General features: G+C 41.0%; 1 protein-coding gene across 2 annotated transcripts in view; it reads left to right on the forward strand.

Moving 5' to 3' along the window:
- The first annotated feature begins 419 nt into the window (after window positions 1-419).
- Window positions 420-19,860, forward strand: part of DPP10 (dipeptidyl peptidase like 10) — a 252,548-nt gene continuing 233,107 nt past the window's right edge. For both annotated transcript variants that reach the window (XM_082764039.1, XM_082764038.1), the window contains exon 1: window positions 420-776. In XM_082764039.1, coding sequence (XP_082620165.1) covers window positions 708-776 — 69 coding nt within the window. In that variant the 5' untranslated portion in view covers window positions 420-707. The remainder of the gene's footprint in view (window positions 777-19,860) is intronic.

Raw genomic sequence — 19,860 nt, forward strand, 5'->3', positions numbered from 1 at the left:
CCAATCCTCCATGCTCTTACTCTCTCCTTCCTTTACAATGCTCACGGACTCGTGGCCACCCTCCCTTGGGCTACCACCTACCTTCACCTTTCCCGTGCTTTCCTTCTCCCTGCTTAGAAACAAACCTCCCCCGTTATCAACCCTTCCAAAAAAAAACAAAAACAAAAAACCCTTGTAACCGGCTGCGGGCTCAGGGGACCAGCGCACTGCCCCCGGGACCGCGGTCTGTGTGCACCGTGCGGCGCCTCCCAGGGCACCGGGGCCAGGGGCGGTGGGGCTGCACCGCCCCCGTGCCGTGCTGCCGGAATGGTCTCTCCCAGGCCGGCGGGCACCGCTGTGATACCTGCTGGCTGCTCGGCGGCGGGACGAGGCAGGCCGGCCCCCGGCGGGCGGAGCGGAGCGGTGCGGGAGGAGCGGGGCGCTCCGTGGCCGGCGCCCGGCGGTGATGCTCTGGCAGCCCCCGTTGCGGGGCACGGCGGTGCCGGGCGCCCCCTAAGCAGCGGAGGCGCTGCGGTAGAGGCAGCCCCGCGCCCCCCTTCTTATTTCTCCTCCTTCCTCCTCTTCTCCCTCCTCCTCCATCCGCCGCCGCGCCACTTCCAGGGGAGGCTGGTGACATGCGGCTGGCGCCCGGGGAGGGCTGCCCGGGGCCGTAGCGGCAGCAAGAGGCGGCGAGAGCAGCCCAGGCGAGCCGAGCCGAGCCCCCTGCGATGACAGCCATGAAGGAGCAGCCGGCGCACCCCGGCAGGGGGAACCCGCCGCCGCCGCAGCCCGACCAGGTGGGACCCGAGGCGCCGAGGGAACGGGGAGGGGGCGGCCGCTGTCCCGGCGAAGTTGCGCCGAGACGGGCGCAAGTGATGGGGTGATAGAGGGCGACCCTCGGGGCGGAGGGGCCGGAGCCCCGCTTAGCATCCCTGGGGGGCTGGAGACGGGAGGCAGCTGTGCGGGGATCCCAGCGAGGGGCAGAACCGTCGGGGGCTGCCGGGGGAAGCTCCCGGGGTCCCGCAGGAGTTTGTGCTCCGCTTTATTAGGGTGGGGGGAGCCGTGAGCGGTGGGGTCCTGTCCCGCAGAGCCGGGTGCTGCTGAGCGCCGGGGGAAGCGGGGTGCGCCTGGTGCCAGTGGCGAAGCCACCGTGGGGCCGGCTCCGCACCGCAGCCGGGGGCGAGATGGATCGGAAGCGGCCCCGCTCGGCTCGGGGAGGGATTCCCGGGGGGGTTTGCCCGCACCCCGGCGGCAGCCGAGCCTCTGGAAGCGGGGACCGGGACCGCCGGGCATCCCCTCTCCTCTCGGCACCGGGGCGCTGCGGAACGAGATCGGCTCGGGCAACTCAGCGTGAGGAGGGCGGCTGGCGGGGGCAGCGCTGAGCTGGGCTCTCAGCACCGCCAAAGCCAAGTTTTTCGCCACCACAGCCCTGCGGCTGCTGCTCCGGGGCGACGCAGCCGAGAGGGGTCGGGGGCAGCGGCCGGGCGCTGCCGATGCTGCAGGGGCGGCCCCGCGGGAGGCCCGGGTTGTGGAGCCATCCCCTGCCCGCAAACACCTGACGCGGGCTAGCTCGGACCGTATTTCTGACACCAGGGGTGGTGGTTTGTTTTTTTTCCCCCCTTTTTTAGTGTTTTGAACTCTGAACGCGGGCTTGCGGAGCATAGCTATCTGCATCCCACATTTTCAGTCTCTATTGCGTGCCTTTGCACAGCTTAATTTTCCCCTGGTACGCTGATACCGGGTTAAAAACATCACCAAGACGAGCTGCTGTGCACGGCTGCGGTTCAGAAAGCCCATCTAGCCCGGTATCCAGTCCTGCAGAGGCTGCTCGTTCAGGCTGTGGGTAGTCCTTCCTATATCAAGGCACCCAGCGTCTGGCTATATTTAAAGACGGGTGCTCTTTGCTGGAAAGTATATGCCTTCTGACACATCTCTGTGTAATATTGATAACGTAATACATTTGAGTTTGAGAAGCGGTCTGGTATCTCAAATAAATTAATTCCATAAGTCATGTTATCTGGAAAAGGAAGATAGGCAATGCATCAGTACCTAAATTTCATGCAAATACTAGAATTTATGGAAAAGTCGAGATCACTTTGGGTAGCAGAGATTCACAGAACTCATAAATTTCATGAGCATTGTTTTGTTTTAGAGGGATACTGCTTCTAGACACAATAAAAAGTACTTGAACTCAACCAATCTTTATTTCTTCGTATTCAGCTCAGACATGCTGAATTGCCAGAATGGGTTTGTGTTGTTAGTGGGTGAAAATCTTTTCAGAGCAGTCCTAGTATTATATACCAAAATGACTCGTTTGACTGCTCTTTTAGGTCATAATGAGGAATGGCAGTAAGTACGCAATTTAAAACACTCCAAGCATTAAGAATTTATCCTAAGTATAGGAATGTTATTATGAATTCTCAGCTTCTCCCAGTGGTGGATGGGGACACCACTGGGCTCTCTGCTGTGCCTGACTGTATGGAGCATGAGTACCAAGTCCTGTGTGTTTGCATCAGCTTCCTCCAGACCAAGTTTGGTTTTCCTGGAAAAAGTTGATATTAAATCAGTTTTGATTGCCTGTTGCCATAGACGCCAGGGATGTCATTTTGTGCAGCTGATAATGACGTCACTTAAAAAAAATAATGTTGCTTTCAGTGGATGGCAAATCTTCCTATGGGTTTAAATGGTAGCAGTAGGGGCGTGGGCCTAAATCCTGCTATGAGCTCACTGTTGAGTGAGGCACAAACACAACATTGAGTTTCTGGCCTGGGCATGGGTGGTATGATACCAGGTTTATGTTGGAAAATGTTCTTAGTACAGCAGGCTAAGGCTGTGACCTTAGCAGGGGGATATTATGGGCAGAAGAAGCTCTTTGTTAGCTTTTTGTGGTTGAGCTGGCTGCAGCTGTGGTGGGAATGGGCAGAAGAATGAACAGGGGCTTGTATGTCCTCCCCAGTTTTCCATAGCCCAAAGCACTGTCAGTGTCTGGTCCCTCTGGCAGATGTAGCTGTCTTAGGGCCTTCAAGAACTCCATCTCTGTCAGGGTACTCTTACTTGACATTTCATTTTGCTTGATGAACTTGTATAAACTTGTAGTGTCACTAGAGGTGATGACTGCAGTTCACCTACTTATTTCTAACAATAAGCCACATTGGCATGGAGAGGGCTTCTTGAGATAGCATGAGCGGCAAAGCTTTGCTGGTATAGAAGTGGTTGGGCCTGCGGACAGTCTAAGAAGTAAGGAATTGCACCAGGATTTTCTAAGAGTAAATCTCCTTTCTGATTTCAAAGTCTGGTATACAAACACTCCTGAGAACAGTCCTACTGAAGCTGATGCATTTGTGGTAAATTTATAGGCTTGGGACCTGAGCTGCAGTTTCAAATTATAGCAGGCTAATGCTGGGACTCTCCACTTAAATAAAAGCTTGGATCGACTGATTGAAGCATTCATAGCTATCAGCTTATAAATAAATTGGATACAACTTCATATCCAACACTTCCCTTGATGGTATTTTTAAAGCAACTCTCCCCTGGGTGAAGGCATCTAATAACAACTTCCATTAACAGCACTATCGATGTTTCAGCAATTGGTTTGATAAATTAGCCAGATTTATTCTCAACTCTTTGCTAAATGATGACTCATATTTATTGCTAAAATTACAGTTTTATATTCTGATGATATAACTGTAGAAGGGAAATAGCTGTAAATTACTTGTGTTTCTCCTCGTTTCTGGAAAGCTCTATCAAAGGGCTCAGACTTGTGTCACTTGAGCTGTGTCGGAAGCAAATTTGGCTCCTTCTGTACAAGAGGGAGTACAAAAAAGGGTTCTTTTAATCTCATAGCTTTTAGGAACTGACCCAGGGTCTTAGACAATGATGTTTAGTGATTGTTTTTAGAAAGAACAACCATTCAGTAGTCAGTGGACACAACATATTTGAGAAATATAATGTACCTCTATGACTTGCTGGTTGATGAATGTTGCTGTCTTTGCAGATGAAAAACTAAAATAATTCCTCTAGGTACTACCTTTGTGAGGCTTCAGTCTGTTTACACAAAACCAGATGATCTACACCACCTGGTGCTGCTTGCTGTTCTTTGTGTATATAGAAGACAGACCTTTGAAATTTATAACCATCCTCTCCTGAGCTTCTCTTACTCAGCTTAAGGACTTTTAAAAATCAATTTTAAAATACAAAAAAAAAAAAAAAAAAAAAAAAAAAAAGATTGTTTCTTTACTGTTTGTCACTTACAAACTACTGCATTCTTGTGCTTCAAAACAGGTGAGCAGAAATGAAATGAGACTACATTGTGTTGAATTAAATAGGGAAATAATTTGATAAGCATATGAATTACATATTCAGTATACATACAGGCACGTAGCTTCATGACTGTCCTGGTTAAGAGGTTGAATTTTTTCTGTCTCAGGACCACTTTCTGTCGTCACCAGGCAAAGGACATATTCTGAAAGTATATCTGAACAAAAGAGAACAATCTGTATTTTATTTTTCAGCGACTAAGGCTAGAATGGTTTATATTTTTAGGTCTTCCTTCACTGCATTTCCCCAGATTAGACTCTGGTCTTGCAGTGGGAAAGATGCTGATGGATTGTTGTGTTTGTCCAAAGCAGTATTTATCTTAAGGTGGTTTTACCAAAGTGAAAGGGCTCTTCCCTGCCCCACTGAGGTAATTCTGAGCTCAGTGGGTCAGGAAAAAGCTTGAAGTCTTAATTGTATACTTACAGCAGTTCCAGTAACATGAGAGATTATTTAGGTAGTCAGATCCATGTCCTCTGCTTTTTGATTGAGTTTAGAGTTAGCTTCAAGCTAGGATAAGAAATTCTGTTCTAGTACATAACCCAAAGTGACTTCGCATTTTTCTTTCTTACCCACCTAGCAGAATTTTGTACTTGTTATATTGTGGCAATATATCAAATGTGCTGGTGTGCAGGGTTCAACATAATGTCAAAAGCATCAGGTAAAAAAAAAAAAAGCCAATAAAAGGAGAGAAATAAGGTTATATTATTATGCCCATAATATTTCATAAAGAGTTAACATCTGAATCGTAGCTTTAACATTTACATTCTATTTCTTATACTATATATATGCCACGCTATTCCCATGCTTGATCCAGAAAGAAATATTAGAGACTTGCAGGATCTGTTTAATATATGACCGGTAGCACAAGAAGCTTATGTAGAAAGTATTAATAGTGGTGGTTTGGAATATCATTCAGGATCTAGGGGAGGGCAAGGAGTATGCATCTTTTAAATACTACACATGGTCTTGATGTGCTTTCTCTTTCCCATGTGGCTGTTGAGATGTAATTCAGTCACGTACCTGATTGTGGGGATCAGCACAAAAATCCTGAAGCTCATCTTCAGTCTTCATTACATTTCTAGTCTTCTAATGTGATCTCTGTGGAGAAGGGGCAAGTAGGATCTCAATTTTGGTGAAGTGCTTCTCATGTTAATTGAGAAACATCATTTCATGTGATATTTTATAAGTAGTCTATTTGCATGTAGGATCTTGTGTAGCTCAAGCAAGCAGCAATTTTTATTTATTTATTTATTTATAGGTGGCTGTATAGCGCATAAATGTGTTTCTCTGTACCTCTCAATTTCAGAAGTTAAGAGTTTCTCCTAAGAAACTCTCTTTCCTAATGCAGAATGCTTTCCAAAGAATTGAAAGAATCCAAATGCTTGATCTGTCCAGGGCACCTGCAAGGAACACTACTGTGAAGAGGTCTCTTGGTGGACATAAACCAAGGCAATGGTATCCATGCTCTCTTGCTCCTTGCACTTTCCCGTCATGGCTCCCATGCCTTTATGCAGGTTCTCTGTGTCTCTCTGTGTCTTGCTTTCAAAATAGAGTGCAGGAATCAGTGTAGTATAGCTCAGCACCGGTTACTCAGCATTTGGAGCCCTTCACTTTGCAGGTGGATTAAAGGGATTACTCACTGCAGGAATGCAAAAACTGGGTAATAGGGTAATCTTTTTGGCTATTCTGGGTTGCAGTGAGTTACAGACACACTGTAGGTTACGTAGTAGCCTCAGATATTTGAGCATAAGTACTGCATTAGTTATTTTAAAACCTACTTTCTGTGTTTCTTTCCAATATTTTCTAACTGAGGGTATTGCTTCAGGCAAGCTATTCTGATAATTAACAAGAGGGAGGAACTCTTAAAGCACGCTGAGATGTTGTTTGATGTTGTTGTAGAATTTGAAAGCCATCATCTTAGCATTTTTTAGTAACTTGAGGGCATTCAGAGATTAGACACATGTTACTGACTCACAAACATGAACAAAGGCTTTCTTTCCATAGTGGTTGTAAGGATGCATTTAACTTGTGATCCCTAGAGAAGTAGCTTAGTTTTTTTTTTTTTTTTTTTTTTTTTAAACTATTAGAGCTTGAAATATGCTTCACTTATGGAAAACTTTAAGTGTACAAGTCTATACTTCTCATGTTATACTTTCTCTAACATTGCATTGGAAGACATGGACAGACTCTACTGCTGAGGCAAATGCCTGTGTCCTGCTAGTGGGTAGCTGCAGTTCTTTGATGCTGTGTTTGTAACTGTTAGAAGATCTATGTCATTTTTTCAAGTCCATGCATTAGCCACGAGATTTCAGCTGTCTCAAATTCTGTAGCTTTCCACTTTAATCATACACTTCTTTTGCGCTCCACTCAGCTGCATCAAATAATGTTCACGAATATATGATAGTAAAAAGAACAACACTGATGGTGACTGATGATGATAAATTACTGAATTTATCCATTAGGAAGGACAGTGGATGACCTACAGATCTGAGGCTGAAGCTAAAAGACCTTTTCTAATAGTTCTTAGCATTGTTGGCAACAGTCACCTAACTTACTATGTAGCATTTATGCAGAGAATCTGTAAATATTTTCAAATGATTCTCAACCAAGATAAAAGCCCTCTGATGTTTGGAGGATGATGTCTTAAGAAAACCAGTTAGGAAGTATTATGCAATGTTATGACTTAAAGAGAATAAAGATTCTTTAAGGGCTTTGGGGCATTATTTTAGACCATCTGGGGCAATATTTACAATTTACATTCCCTCAGGAATGGAAAAAACAAAACAAACCACATTTTGTAGCTTTCCAGAAAACAAACAGGGCAAATATTAGCTTGCTTTTTGACAATAAGAACAGAATTCTAAATGCTAGTGGGAAAACCATTAAACTTGTTTGGAATGCTGGCCGAGTGCTAGAAACTAAATCAAACACTGCCAGTGCAACTGATCGTTCAGCCTCAGTGTTTGTTCTTTCTGCTCCTGCCTGCACAGGGACTGCTGGCTTCCTTTCCCCCTTTCCTATCCTAAGGCTTCAGAGACTGCTTAAATCAATGCATTTAATATATATTAGGGGAGTCTTTCAGAGGAAGGATTTGAGCTTAAGTGCGCTTAATTAGGAGTAATGATGTGCTGCAGTTTTAAATTTTATGGTAGAACTGTTTAGATCGGATGGTCTAATGAAAGTTCTAAACAAACACAAGATGCCTGTAAGAGTTGGGTGGTATCAGTAAGAAAATGTGCAGAAAATCTTAGTTGTCCCTGCTGGAAATGTTATTTTAGGCATTCTTACCTGATTTATGAAGAATCCTGCAACGTCCCTGTGTGAACTGCAAAACAACAAAATCCTACTGAAAAGTTTAGGCAAGGACTTATTATTCTAGGGCACAGATGATTGTATCAAGTAATTAGATGTCATCAAGCATAAATATAAATTTAAATCTTCTCAAGGTAATAAGCTCACAAAGTCAGAAACTTTGAAACGAGTGGGTAGCTCTTATGCAAGGGCATTAGTTACAAAACGTTCCTTTTTATTTTTAATTTTGAGGTTCATTGTATTGTGGCACATTGAATACATGTTACCTTTCAGTCCTTTATATTTATATTTATACATCCTTGCCTGTTCCTAATGTACTTAATTACAAGAATATTCCCCTAGAAAGCTGTGGGACTACTTATATGAATAATGTCTACAGTACTAATCATATAATTTGCACTATAATCATTTATATTATATCCTGGGGAAAAAAAAAAAAGATTAAAAAAAAAAAAGTCCTTTAGTATATGGTAAGATGGGTCAGGCTGCAGTACTCAATCTGCATGAAAGGTAGTTATCCAGATTTCCTCATTGGCATTTTCTCAAGGGTTTGGTAGCAAATGTTCCATGTAGCGGCACGTTTTCAGACTTAACGAACAGAACTACAATGCCAGTATTATAAGTCATGTTCTGAAAAGATTCCTGAAGTCAGCTGTCACTGTAAGCAAGGGGTTTGCTCACCCACTGCCAGAAAGACAGGGTTTCTACCTATATATAGCATATGCATCTTGTATTTCTTGAAGGGTTTCTACAAGCAATTCTGCGCTGAAGGTAGGATTTGCCCCTTTTTTTGTGTCCTGTCACTATGGATAGAAAAGGAGCTTGATGTTATAGCCGAAAGTAGCAGTGTTAATACCCTACACTTCTTATTTTGTGACTACTGACAACTGAGGGAAGGAAGATGAAAGCTGAGCTGGATGGGTTCACGAAGACTTCAGTGAAGTTTCTTTTTGTTGGTCACTATTTGGATTGCATCCTCAGCTGTTATTTTGGCCCCTTTATAATCTCTTTTTTAGACATGTTTTTGATGCTGTAAACTGCTCTGTTCTGCATGAGCAGTTCTCAAAGCTGTCTCACTGTTTTCTACTTTCAGTTTTATTACATCTCTGCTGTATCATACCTTTTCCCCCCAGTTCCCCATTTTTAATCTTCTATACTCGGAGTTTTTTCTAATACTTTTATTCCAACAGTCCTTCTGCCTTTCTTTACCAATGTTGTATTTCTCTTTGTAAGCTAAACACTGCCTTTGTCATCTTTGTCTCCTTACTCTTATTTCCTCATTGCTAATCATTTGAAGAATGTTGTCTCATTTGATTGAATGCAATGCTAGCTTTTGTAAACAGTGTAAGAGGAGTCTCTGAGTAGAGGACAATAACATATATAACAAGTGCATGTGTTTTGATACTTCCATCACAATCCAGTAATTTCATTATATACTGAGAAGTTGTTATCTTTGAGGATGTGGAAGAGAATATACTCATGCTAAACAACAGTGCCATTGTGGTAATCTGTCTCAGCTGCCAGAAAGGTGTCTTCAGTGGAAACCGTGGCAAACAGACATTTCATAGATTTTTATTCTAGTAGAGTAATTCCCCATTCTAATTTCCTATCCCACAACATTAATGATGTTAATGTATATTAAGCTTGTAGCTTGAAGACTGCACTTGTCAGCAAATGAAAATGAAGTAATCCTCATCAGAGATATCAGAGGAAATCTAAATTCTTCTTATGTCTGGTCTCTGCTATTTTAATTCTTGTAAATATAACAAAATACTAGCAGAATGTCTTGTTTTTCATGGTAGATGGTATCATCTTTGAACAGGAATTTGGGAAAAGAAAGTTCCTTCTCTTCTTCCTCATAGAGTAATTGCTAGTAGCGCAGAACCACCCTGCTCTCCTTGAAGAGGAAGAATTGAAAGAAGGCTTAGCATACTAACTCGGTGAGCAGCACAGCACAGTCCTTTGTATCAGGTCAGAGTATATCTTATTGCTTTATTTACATCCTGAACACCAAAACCAAAAATCTGGAGTTTCAGTCCATACAATGCATACAGAGAGACAATAGATAATTTCAGAAAGAAGCATGTGTAGGGCCATATGTCATGACAGCGAGGGAATATATTCAGTGTGTAAAGGAAAAGGAAGTTTCTCAACTGAAAATGTTGTTTTCTTGAGCTTTGTTTATCTCCCTCATTCTGGTCACCTCCCTGCATGATTTTTTACTTGGGGATGGGGCACCCAGCTCATCTGGGAATCTAGGTCAAGGTAGGTCTTTTTATTCTAAATAACAAAAAAGAAGCAAGACAACAACAAAAAAGAACCAAAACCAGAGCAACCCTCCCCCTCCAAAACCAACTTTGTGAATTTTTCCCCTTTATCCTTTCCTTCATTCACGTTGTACTTTCTTAAAAGTTTTGTTTGTATTTAGGAAACTGTCAATTATATTCTTCATAAATCTTTCCTCACTTCTGAGTGGGTAAAGGTTCCTTTCTAAAATGTAGGCTAGGCAAGTGCAATGCAATACAGTGTCTTCTTTTTCTTTAGTTCACCTCAGTTACGGCCCAAGTGGACTTAATACCACTTCTTGCCTGAGATGAAATGGTTCTTCAGTACAGAACCTTTTCTCTTCCCTTTAACTTTAGAAAGGAACAGCAGTTTCTGCCAAAATAAAGCATTGGAAGTGTAAAGTAAATGAATGTCCTTACCTGCTGCTGTTAATATCTTTTAAACCACTATTACTTACAAAGGTGTGATTCTCTTTACTCTTAATTACTTGCTCCATTTCTTTTTGTCAGGCATCTTTCTCCCATCTTCCCTGCAGTGGGTTGGGAGAGATGCTGAATGCATTTGGGCATTGCTTACCTCTAGGGAGGAAATACTTGCACTGACATAATCTCCAACTGTTTGCATGCCCTTTGGCCTTCCTTTGGTCTGCAGTAATTTCAGTGTTGCAGTGCAATAATGTTTACCAGTGCATACCAGTGAAACAAATCCTGCTTGTACTTATTGAACTTTGGCTTGCACCTCACGACAGGTTCTGTGTAAACTGGATTCCTTTAGGATAAAATTAAACAAGGTGATGTGCTCCAGAAGAACGCTTGGGGTGCTCCAGCTGATAATGGGTATTTGTCTCCGGAATCAGACTAGAGCTGGCACATGCAAACCCCAGAAACATGCAGATTGTGGACATCAGGTCCTAAACATGAACAGTTTCTCTCTCCAGTTCTGCTCCTCTGCCTGCTAATATACACAGAGCTTTAGAAAACACAGAAGGTGATGCATAAATGCATAGATTTAAAAGCAATTGTGTACTTTTTTTTTTTTTTTTTTTTTTTTTTCCACCTGGTTGTAGGCCTGATACATTTGCTTTGTAAGACATTTTCCATTGTAGCACTGTTTTATTTTTCTTAAGTGTTTGGAGGTATTTGCCATTTTTGAAAAACACCAGTATCTATTGACTCCCTGGTTAAGATGGAAATACACTGGCAAAAATGAATGGGTTGCAGGTGCCGGGGAGTTCTAAGTTTCACAAGAGAGATGCTGATAAAAACAGCTCAGAATCTGGGCATGGGAGAGAGAATAGACACATGGAAAGATAATGAGTTTAAATCTTGCTGGAGGTTTACAGAACGTATGATGTTTTGTAATTAAGTCTTTTTTTTGGTCTTTTTTTAGCATGAAAATTTCATGGTGGGGAGGCAGTATACAAGGTTTTCCATAATGCTGTGTAGGTGAATGTACCTGAAAGAGTACCACTAACTTGAAAGGGGATGTAGATTAGGGCATCAAAAACTGGCAAACCAGGAACAGAACAAGGGTTTTTGCAGGATTTCTGCATGACTTGGGTAGCTCGTTCCATTATTCTAGGAAAATACTCTTAAGCTGCAAATAATGAGAATACATTTGGAGTTCAGGTAGATCCAGTACATCTTTCAGTAATTGGCTATAGAGTGGTTAATAGGGCTAACTTTAAGGCAGCATTTTATGTCAGTAGTTTGGGGTAGAATTAGTATTCCCTTTTTGTCTAACCCCAGCAGATAAAGTCTGTAAGTTCATTGCCTGTTCTTGCTGTTAGCACAGTCCCATGTGGCTCAGCTGAGCAAGATGGAGTCTTAATCAGTCAAATGCTCTTCAGTAACCTGTAAGCATGAGTTTTTTGGTGCCCGTCTGTGTGCTCAGGGACAGTGTGCCCAAGTACAACATCGAGGAATGAGAGAGCAATAGTCGTATTGACATGGAAACCATTTCCCTTAATAAGGCGAATTGAGTTGTCCATTTTACTGTAGAGGATTGCCATTAAGAGCAGGGTGTCCAGCACATTCTCCATCTAAAATACAGGCTGGTCAGAGCTCAGTGGGAAGAAGTACATAAAATAAGAGTGATGGATGAGACAGAAGTCCTTCACTTTGACCTGCTGAGGTAGTGAACAGATACACAGTAAGTGTCCCCTTCCAGATCTGGGTCTGTACAACATTTCAGTTCCCCATCTTGCAGAAATCATAACAAGGACCAATAGCTATTTTTCTTTTTTCTTCTCTTCTCTTCTCTTCTCTTCTCTTCTCTTCTCTTCTCTTCTCTTCTCTTCTCTTCTCTTCTCTTCTCTTCTCTTCTCTTCTCTTCTCTTCTCTTCTCTTCTCTTCTCTTCTCTTCTCTTCTCTTCTCTTCTCTTCTCTTCTCTTCTCTTCTCTTCTCTTCTCTTCTCTTCTCTTCTCTTCTCTTCTCTTCTCTTCTCTTTTCTTTCTATTTTTAAAAAGGTAAAATAAGGAGCATATTTGTTTTTTTAAGTGAGGCAGTATAATGCTCATAATAGAACTGCTGAGGTAAGTTTTGAATTCTGCTGCATTCAATGTATTTAAACTAAAAATGGTTTCTGGAAACGTGCCCAAGGAAAGATTCTTGTCCAGACAGAGGTATCTGAGTGAAATGTCATGGACTGGAGTCTACAGGAGACAGAATAATGGGGTTTCCTTTTGATGCCTTACAGGCTCTACAGAACGATTAGTATTCTTACCATGCTTGATAAATGAACTCTTAGTATTAAAAAAAAAACCCACACCTTCTTTACCAATCATCTTTCTTTTTTTCCCCTTCTGCTGCTTGACAATGATAGAAAGTTCCTCCTTCCCTTTTTACAGGCTATTGTAAATTTTTGTTGTAATAGCAAAGGAAGAATAGGCTTTCTTATATATGAGCTCAAGAGAACTACTAAAGAGCTGCAATTTGAAATATGAAATCCTACTCTTAGGAAAGTTTCCATGCAGCTTCGGACAAAACTTAATATATATTTATTCTTGGGTCTGAAAGCTGCAGCTGTGACTATGAAAAGAAGTTTGAAGTCTGCATTTTTGCTGTATTCAATGGTCGGTATTCATCCATGACCTAGTGTTAATTCTGGTTCTGGGACCCCATCTGGCTATCACTACAATGCAAACCTTCTTCTTCTTTTTTTTTTTTTTTTTTTCCCCTTTTCCTTTCTCCTTTTTTCTGTCTGACAGTTCATGAGTTTTAATTTTACCAGATCTCATATTTTCTGCATACATGTTAAGGAAATTCTTCCTTTCTTTTCATTTCTTTGGCTAGTGTAGTGAAAGGGACTTCTTATGTGTCCTCTTGGTAAATATATTCAGTGTTGGTTCAGTAAAAGCAGGACTGAAAGCTACATTAACACTTGTTTTGTGGCTTCAGCAGGTACAAGTTTGGCTGTGCAAATGGGTAATGTTCACCTAGCATCCATCTGCTTGGTTGTTCTGTACCTTGGGTGGTATTTCCCACCCAACAAGGAAAGCCTTGTTTTATATCTGCTATATTGGGACTTGCTTTCAAGACTGGCTCTATGGTGGTATTTTGCCATATTATATCTCTTTTCCCAACATTGTACACTGTATGTAGACAAGTTTTGTATTTAAAAGTAATTGCAGAAGTGATGTTTAGTCATTGAAAATGAGTTAACTGTTTCTTTGAAGGCTCTTGGATGTAGCTGATAGATTACTGTGAGGATTTTGCCCTTAAGGATTCTTGAGGTTCTTGGTATGGAGAAAACCGTGCTTTGAGATTAAATTATTCAGCAAGTGTTTTTCAAAGTAATTAAAGCTTCTAGCATTTAATGTTTTATGTATGCAGATTAAAAATGAAGGTTGATTAAATCACGACAAAGGGAAGTTTATTCACAAACAGCAGACGGTAATGCCTCCTTTGTGACTGGTGGAGCACTGTTGCGCCTACTTCATTATATTGAATGTTGGCTCCGTTCTGCTAGTGCGAGTTTTTCTAGGTGATGGTATGGTTAAAAAGTGGATGGTGGATTTTGATGCAGTATAGCCCTGGCTTTGCTCAGTAGTGCAGAATACTTTTATTTTTCTTTCGAGTATCTGATTTATAGGCAGCTTTTCAGCTCGTGTTTTTGAAATGGCCAGGTAAGGTATACAAAGCTCAACAAGATCAAGAAGCAGCCAGAGTAATGATTTTCTTGTTGAAAAGTAATAGACATGTCAATATAGCGTGTAATAACAGCAGGTTTTGCAGTGTGGTGCAGAACAGTAGGAATGTGAAATATGCATTACATAAATTATCTGAGCATGAGTTTCTGCTGAGTTTCAGAAAGAACTATGCACTAATGCACTAAATGCACTAATGCACTATGAACTATGCACTAAATGCACTAATGCATTTGTTCTTTCTGTTTTTATTTTTCTAGTCACTTAGAATTTCACTGTATAAAATCCTGCAACCCTTTAAAAATTGGACTTGGTTATCTTCTCTGTATTGAGTACCTCATCATTTGAATATATATACTAGCTGTTCAGGAATCAGTGAATGGTCTTAATTATTCCAAATCTGCTTTCTTGGGTGCTTTTGGGTGCTGCTGCACTAGTGATGGTGGGGCTCTTCTGAGAGTTTTCCTTGGTCAATGAGAATGCATGGAAGTAGATTTTAAAGCACACCTGCAGAGATGGTGTTTTGCCTTTGGTTTCACAATAAAGTCCTGCAACACTGTTACTCCTGAAACAAACTCATATGTGTTTACCAGTTCATGATTTTTATATATTTTACACACACACAGAGCTTTCTCCTGCAGTATGTCTTGTGTTTTCATTTCTGTACACATCAGTATATATAACGCATTATAACAGCTTGCTCCTCTGTTTGTGATTTGTCCACAGCAGATCTCTTTTACAACATCCAGGGAGGTGCTCTGCATTTCCTAATCATCTCTGCAAAAAGTAGTCACCAGAGAGTGTTAGCCACAAATATTTGTGCATAGAATAAGGGATGTATTTTTCCAGGCCAGAAGTAAGAGCCCTTATTGTTGAGGAGGGATGCATGTAGAGTGTAAATCCTTAAAATTTCATGAGCATTTGAGAGATTTCCAAGCCCAATTAAATAAACTAGTGAGCTCTGTGAAAAATCTTAAGGGAATCATAAGTGTCCACCAGTCCTGCAGAAAGCACCTAATAGCTGTTTCTGAACCTGTAAAGGTTTCACATTTTCATTCCACTGGGATGGACTACTCCAGGTGAAATTGATGGATTCTTCCACATGGGAAAAGACTATACCTTTTGCATGGTTTTGTTCTACCTTTGAGAAAGGTTTTGTCATCAGGTTACATTGAAGAAGAGGAGTCTGGCGATGAAAATAATCTCTTCATATTATGAAGGTATTTTCCACACTGTTTTACAAATCCCACTTGATGAACTAGCAACACCACAAAATGTTTTCTGATTTGTTGTTATTTGCTATATTTCATGGCTATCCCTGTCCTTGTTACTCTTGTTGCTACTAAAAAATCCCTGCCCATTAGCAACTGAGCCCTTAGGGCTTAAGTTTAAAGTAATACTTAGGGAAAATGCCTCTATTTTCTGACCATGTTCCAGTCCTCTTCTGAGAATCAGAGGTGTCTGTACCTTACCTTGAAGAGTCTGAAAACAACTCCGTTATCAAGATTTGATATCACTGGAGAAAAATCAGAAGTTAGTTGGCTTTTAAGATATTGCCCAAAGGCATTGCGTTCTGTACGCAGCGTTCTCTGATGTTGATGAAGCGTGGAATTTAAAACTCTCTAGAATTTCACCTTGAGTATAAGACTTCTAAGTAAAAACAGGATTTGGTGGCTGCCCAGAGGTTAATGTGGGTGAGTTGTTTTCACCACCAAAACCACATTCCATTATGGATCTCTGAACCAGGGCTTTTGGTACTGGGGCATGCAGCTCTGAGTCTGTCAAAATTGCTGCAATATCCCATCTTTTTTAGTGATCAATGAAAGACTTTGTCCAAGGTTGTAGGGCCTGTCATTCTTTCTCTTCAGAGCAGCCACTGTTTTTCAGAAGGCTCCATTCTTCAACTACATGGCACCTATGACTTTATTTCTGCAGTTTTGTACTTCGACAGTTCCAGTTTAGTTCCAAGGGAGCAAATGGCTGCTCAGTGTTTTGGAAAGTTTTGTTTATATTGTGACAGGACTTCGATCCTCATCCAAGTTTGGATTGCTCTTCTAACATTTGGGGGAGACATTTTCCTTAAATCCTAATAGATAGGATGAGAATTGGGCAGATGACTGATAAAACTGTTATTTCAATTTTCCATTTTTCTATTTCAGTTTTTCTAAAATGGAAGTGTGACAAACCTAACCCACCAGTTGTTTGCATTGACTGTCTCTGAAATGGAGACGGTGTCTTTCCATATAGAGGGAGACTATGGAGGGAAGAGTATTTCATTCACTTGAAGTGAAAATATTTTATTTTATATTTTAAAGTACTACATAAATAGAAAATTTTCAAACAATCACATCAAACTGGAAAAAGAGGCAGTATATTTGGAGAAAAAGGTAGCTGTAGGGTGGTTGAAAATCTTTAATTAAAATGGTAGGATCATTTTCATGGTGACCTTTCTTGCTCAAGAACCCTTGGTGAATACTAAAAATTTTATGTGTACAGTGAATGAATTTAAATGAATATCTTTAGCATACCATGTAATGGTAACTATCTACTTTAACACTTTATCTGAGTTATAATTATTCATGCATACTGTTTCAGAAATTTTACCGTTTAGCCACCATTGGTACCTTGAACCCCAGGGTGAATGCTTGTCCTTTTTGGTCATGCTGTATGTTCAGCTCCTTCATGGTCCTACTTTCCTGTATGTCCAGAAACCTGGGGGTTTGGGTGGGGGTCCTCAGCTTGAGCCAATGAAGCTGGAGGTTGCAAAAGCCCTCTAAAAACAGAGACAAACCAACTGTCGCTTCTGAAAAGGATTTCACAGTTGTAATGCTGGCTTTCTCTCATCCCTTTTGTGTGTGCGTGTTCCTCCTCAGCTCTTTCAAAGAGTCTAAACATTGTTTCTGGAAGAAACAGGGTGGTTTATTCTGTTTTGACGCTGACCAAAACTAGCCTTTTCATGCCAGGATTAATGGTATCTAGCATATATAACAGCTAGTGTCTATCCTTCCCGTCTTGATTCTTTTTATTTTTTCAGCATACACTCACATCCCTGGAAGATGTGCTAGTGCTTACAGTTCAGTTTGGACATGTGGAGGCACCAAATCATTTGTGATATTAAACTGAGCTGTAATTGGATGTAATGGTACCTACTTCCCAGGACAGTTTACATTCTAGGTAGTTAACATTTGTGAAGCAGTTTGAAATGCTACAATGAAAGGTGCTTTGAAAATGCAAAATGTTGTTATTATTCCCAAAAATACAGAGCTTCTCACCAGAAGTGCTCATAAACATGTAGCTCTTACTGTTGAGATTTACTTAAGTCTTCATCTTGGGACATGTGCTGTGTAAATTCAGTTGGAGATTTTATTGATATTTTTCTTAGAAATTAATGAAGCTACAAGTAGCCCTGCTGCTTGGAGAATAGCTGTATTCTCATTCAACGTGCTACAGCTTTGAAGAAACCAGCCTTCCCAAAGTGTCTCTGTTCATATAAGACACTGAATGGGTAAAGCTGGATGTGATCTGTATTAATGCTTTACTCTAAGCAATACAGCTTAGAACAAATAACCCTTTCCCCTAAGCAAAACCCCTTCCCCTCAGCAGAATAACCAATCTTGAGAGGAGTAACAGAACAGTGAGTAAAAAGCTTTAATCCAGTCATCAAATCCCTGAACATTAAGCTAAAGCTCCAAATCCCATTTTCCTGTTCAGAAATTGAACATAATGAAAACATTGGTTATCTGCATGTAATCTGCCTCTTGCTCCCCTGTTGCTGGCCATTGAGCAGGGCTCCAGCAGCAGCATGCAGGGGTGGGACATGGTACACCCATGATATATATATATTAAAAAAAAAAAAAAAAGATATTGGAACAGCAATTGGTATTTTTATATTATTATAGCTGCAGATTTTGGACGAGGCGTTGGTGGTTTGAATACTGGAGAAGGGTTGCAATGTGGGTGGGTCAGGTGGCTCTGCTGTGCTCCATAATGCAGACCAATGCACACAGAAAGTTTCCCGTGAAGCTGTGGCTGTTTCCATGCCCAGTGGTGCTGCTGGCCTTTGGACCATGCATGTTCTGAATGGTTGTAATGGAAGAGGCCAGGGATGGAGATGGACACGTGGTGGCCAAGTGTGCAAAGAGGGGCAGCGCAGCACCTTGTCATTCTGGTATTGTCTGGTTCTATGCGTAGTCTCGATGCTGTTGTGGTATTATCACCTTGTTTCTCGTCACCAGCATGTCGCTGGCACAGTGATTTTTCTCATGTTTCCGAGTGTGAATGCAATGATTTGGGCACTGTTTGGAGCTACAGATGCTGAAGCATGGTTTGACCTCTCAGCCATTGGTAGAACTGAGAAGAAAGTCCGAGACGGATTTTGCAAACTCATTTCTCTGGAGAGGAACGTGACTGATCAATATTCAGAAGTGCCAAATGCTCACAACATTTAGCTGAAGCCTGGTGTGCTTGGGCTCCTGAAAGCCACTCTAGAGGCAGGAACGATTACAAAGTCAGTAACCAATTTTCATGCCATGGTGACAAAGCCTTTTCAAATAATTATTTGAAAATACAGCTTTGAAATATGTATTTTCTGTATTTCTAGAATTATTTATTTGATAAGCATTGAGTTGCTAAAATTAATCTTCTTTTACAGACTTCTTTCAAACAAAATGCTACAGCTCTGACTGTATTAATCCCATGAGTTTGCCAACATGTGGATATCTAAAGGGATGTTGTTTTGCTTTGATTGGGCTCTTGTGCAACTGATTCTATTTTTAAACATATTTTAATGCATTAAACACTTTGTGTGTTTAATTTTGTATATTTAGACCTTGAGTAGCCGTATGGCTTTTAAAGCATACAATCTCCTATGGTAGTTTCTGGGTTGCTTTTTGTTCTTCGGGGCTTATTTTAATTTCTTCTTAATTTGAAAGTCTTCTTACCTCACTTTAAGTCTTTATATGAAGTTCTTAAATCAGTAGAGAAGATGAGACAAGTTTTAGGTATTTCAGTGTAACAATTCAGGTCATCAGTCCTTTGCTGTTAATTATAGAGTAATCATGGGTGACTCTGCTCTTAAATTAGATATCTACAGTGATGCTGAAAAGATTTTGGATCTTAGCATGGTGAAATGACTTCAGGTTCCAGTATTTGCAGATTAAATCTAAAATACAAGAACTCTTTTTTGTTGGTTGCTATTAAAAATGCATTCTCAGAATCAATTTTTATGAACATTTCCTTTGCATCAAAAATAGCAATGTCTGAGCTGGCTTTTCTTCAGATGTTTCCCTGCATTTCCTTTTGAAATGGAGAGCAAACACAAGAAAACAGTTCAAAGAGGAATTATGCAAGACAGTCAGAGCCAGCTGGGTCTCCTCTGCAGTACCTTTGAGCCATTGCTGCAATGGTGTAAGAACAGTGCTGACTAAAATCACAGGAGGTACTTTGGGCCTCATTTATATCCAAACAGTTTTGTCATAATTATGGTGACTTATGAGGATTATGTCATTTATTTCATAGCTTCTGTATCCCAAGAGAGAAAGTGGCATTGTATCAGTGTGTCCTGGTGTCATGACATGTAAACCTTATACAAAAGTGACTGGCAAAGATTAATGTTTTGTAATTGTGAACAAGAAAAGGAAGTTGGAGACCTTTGTACTGTGTGTTTTTTAAAAACAACCAGCAAGCTGTTTGGAAAAGAATATGTGTGGATCAGCATAGGAATTAATTTCTCTGTGCTAAGAGAGCCTTGATGAATGTTTAGTAAAAATCCACTTTGCTTAGGTTGTTTCCTGGCCTTACTCATGGGAGTGTTTGCAAT

This window comes from Aythya marila (assembly GCF_965140915.1).
Source record: "Aythya marila genome assembly, chromosome: 6".
NCBI lineage: Eukaryota > Metazoa > Chordata > Aves > Anseriformes > Anatidae > Aythya > Aythya marila.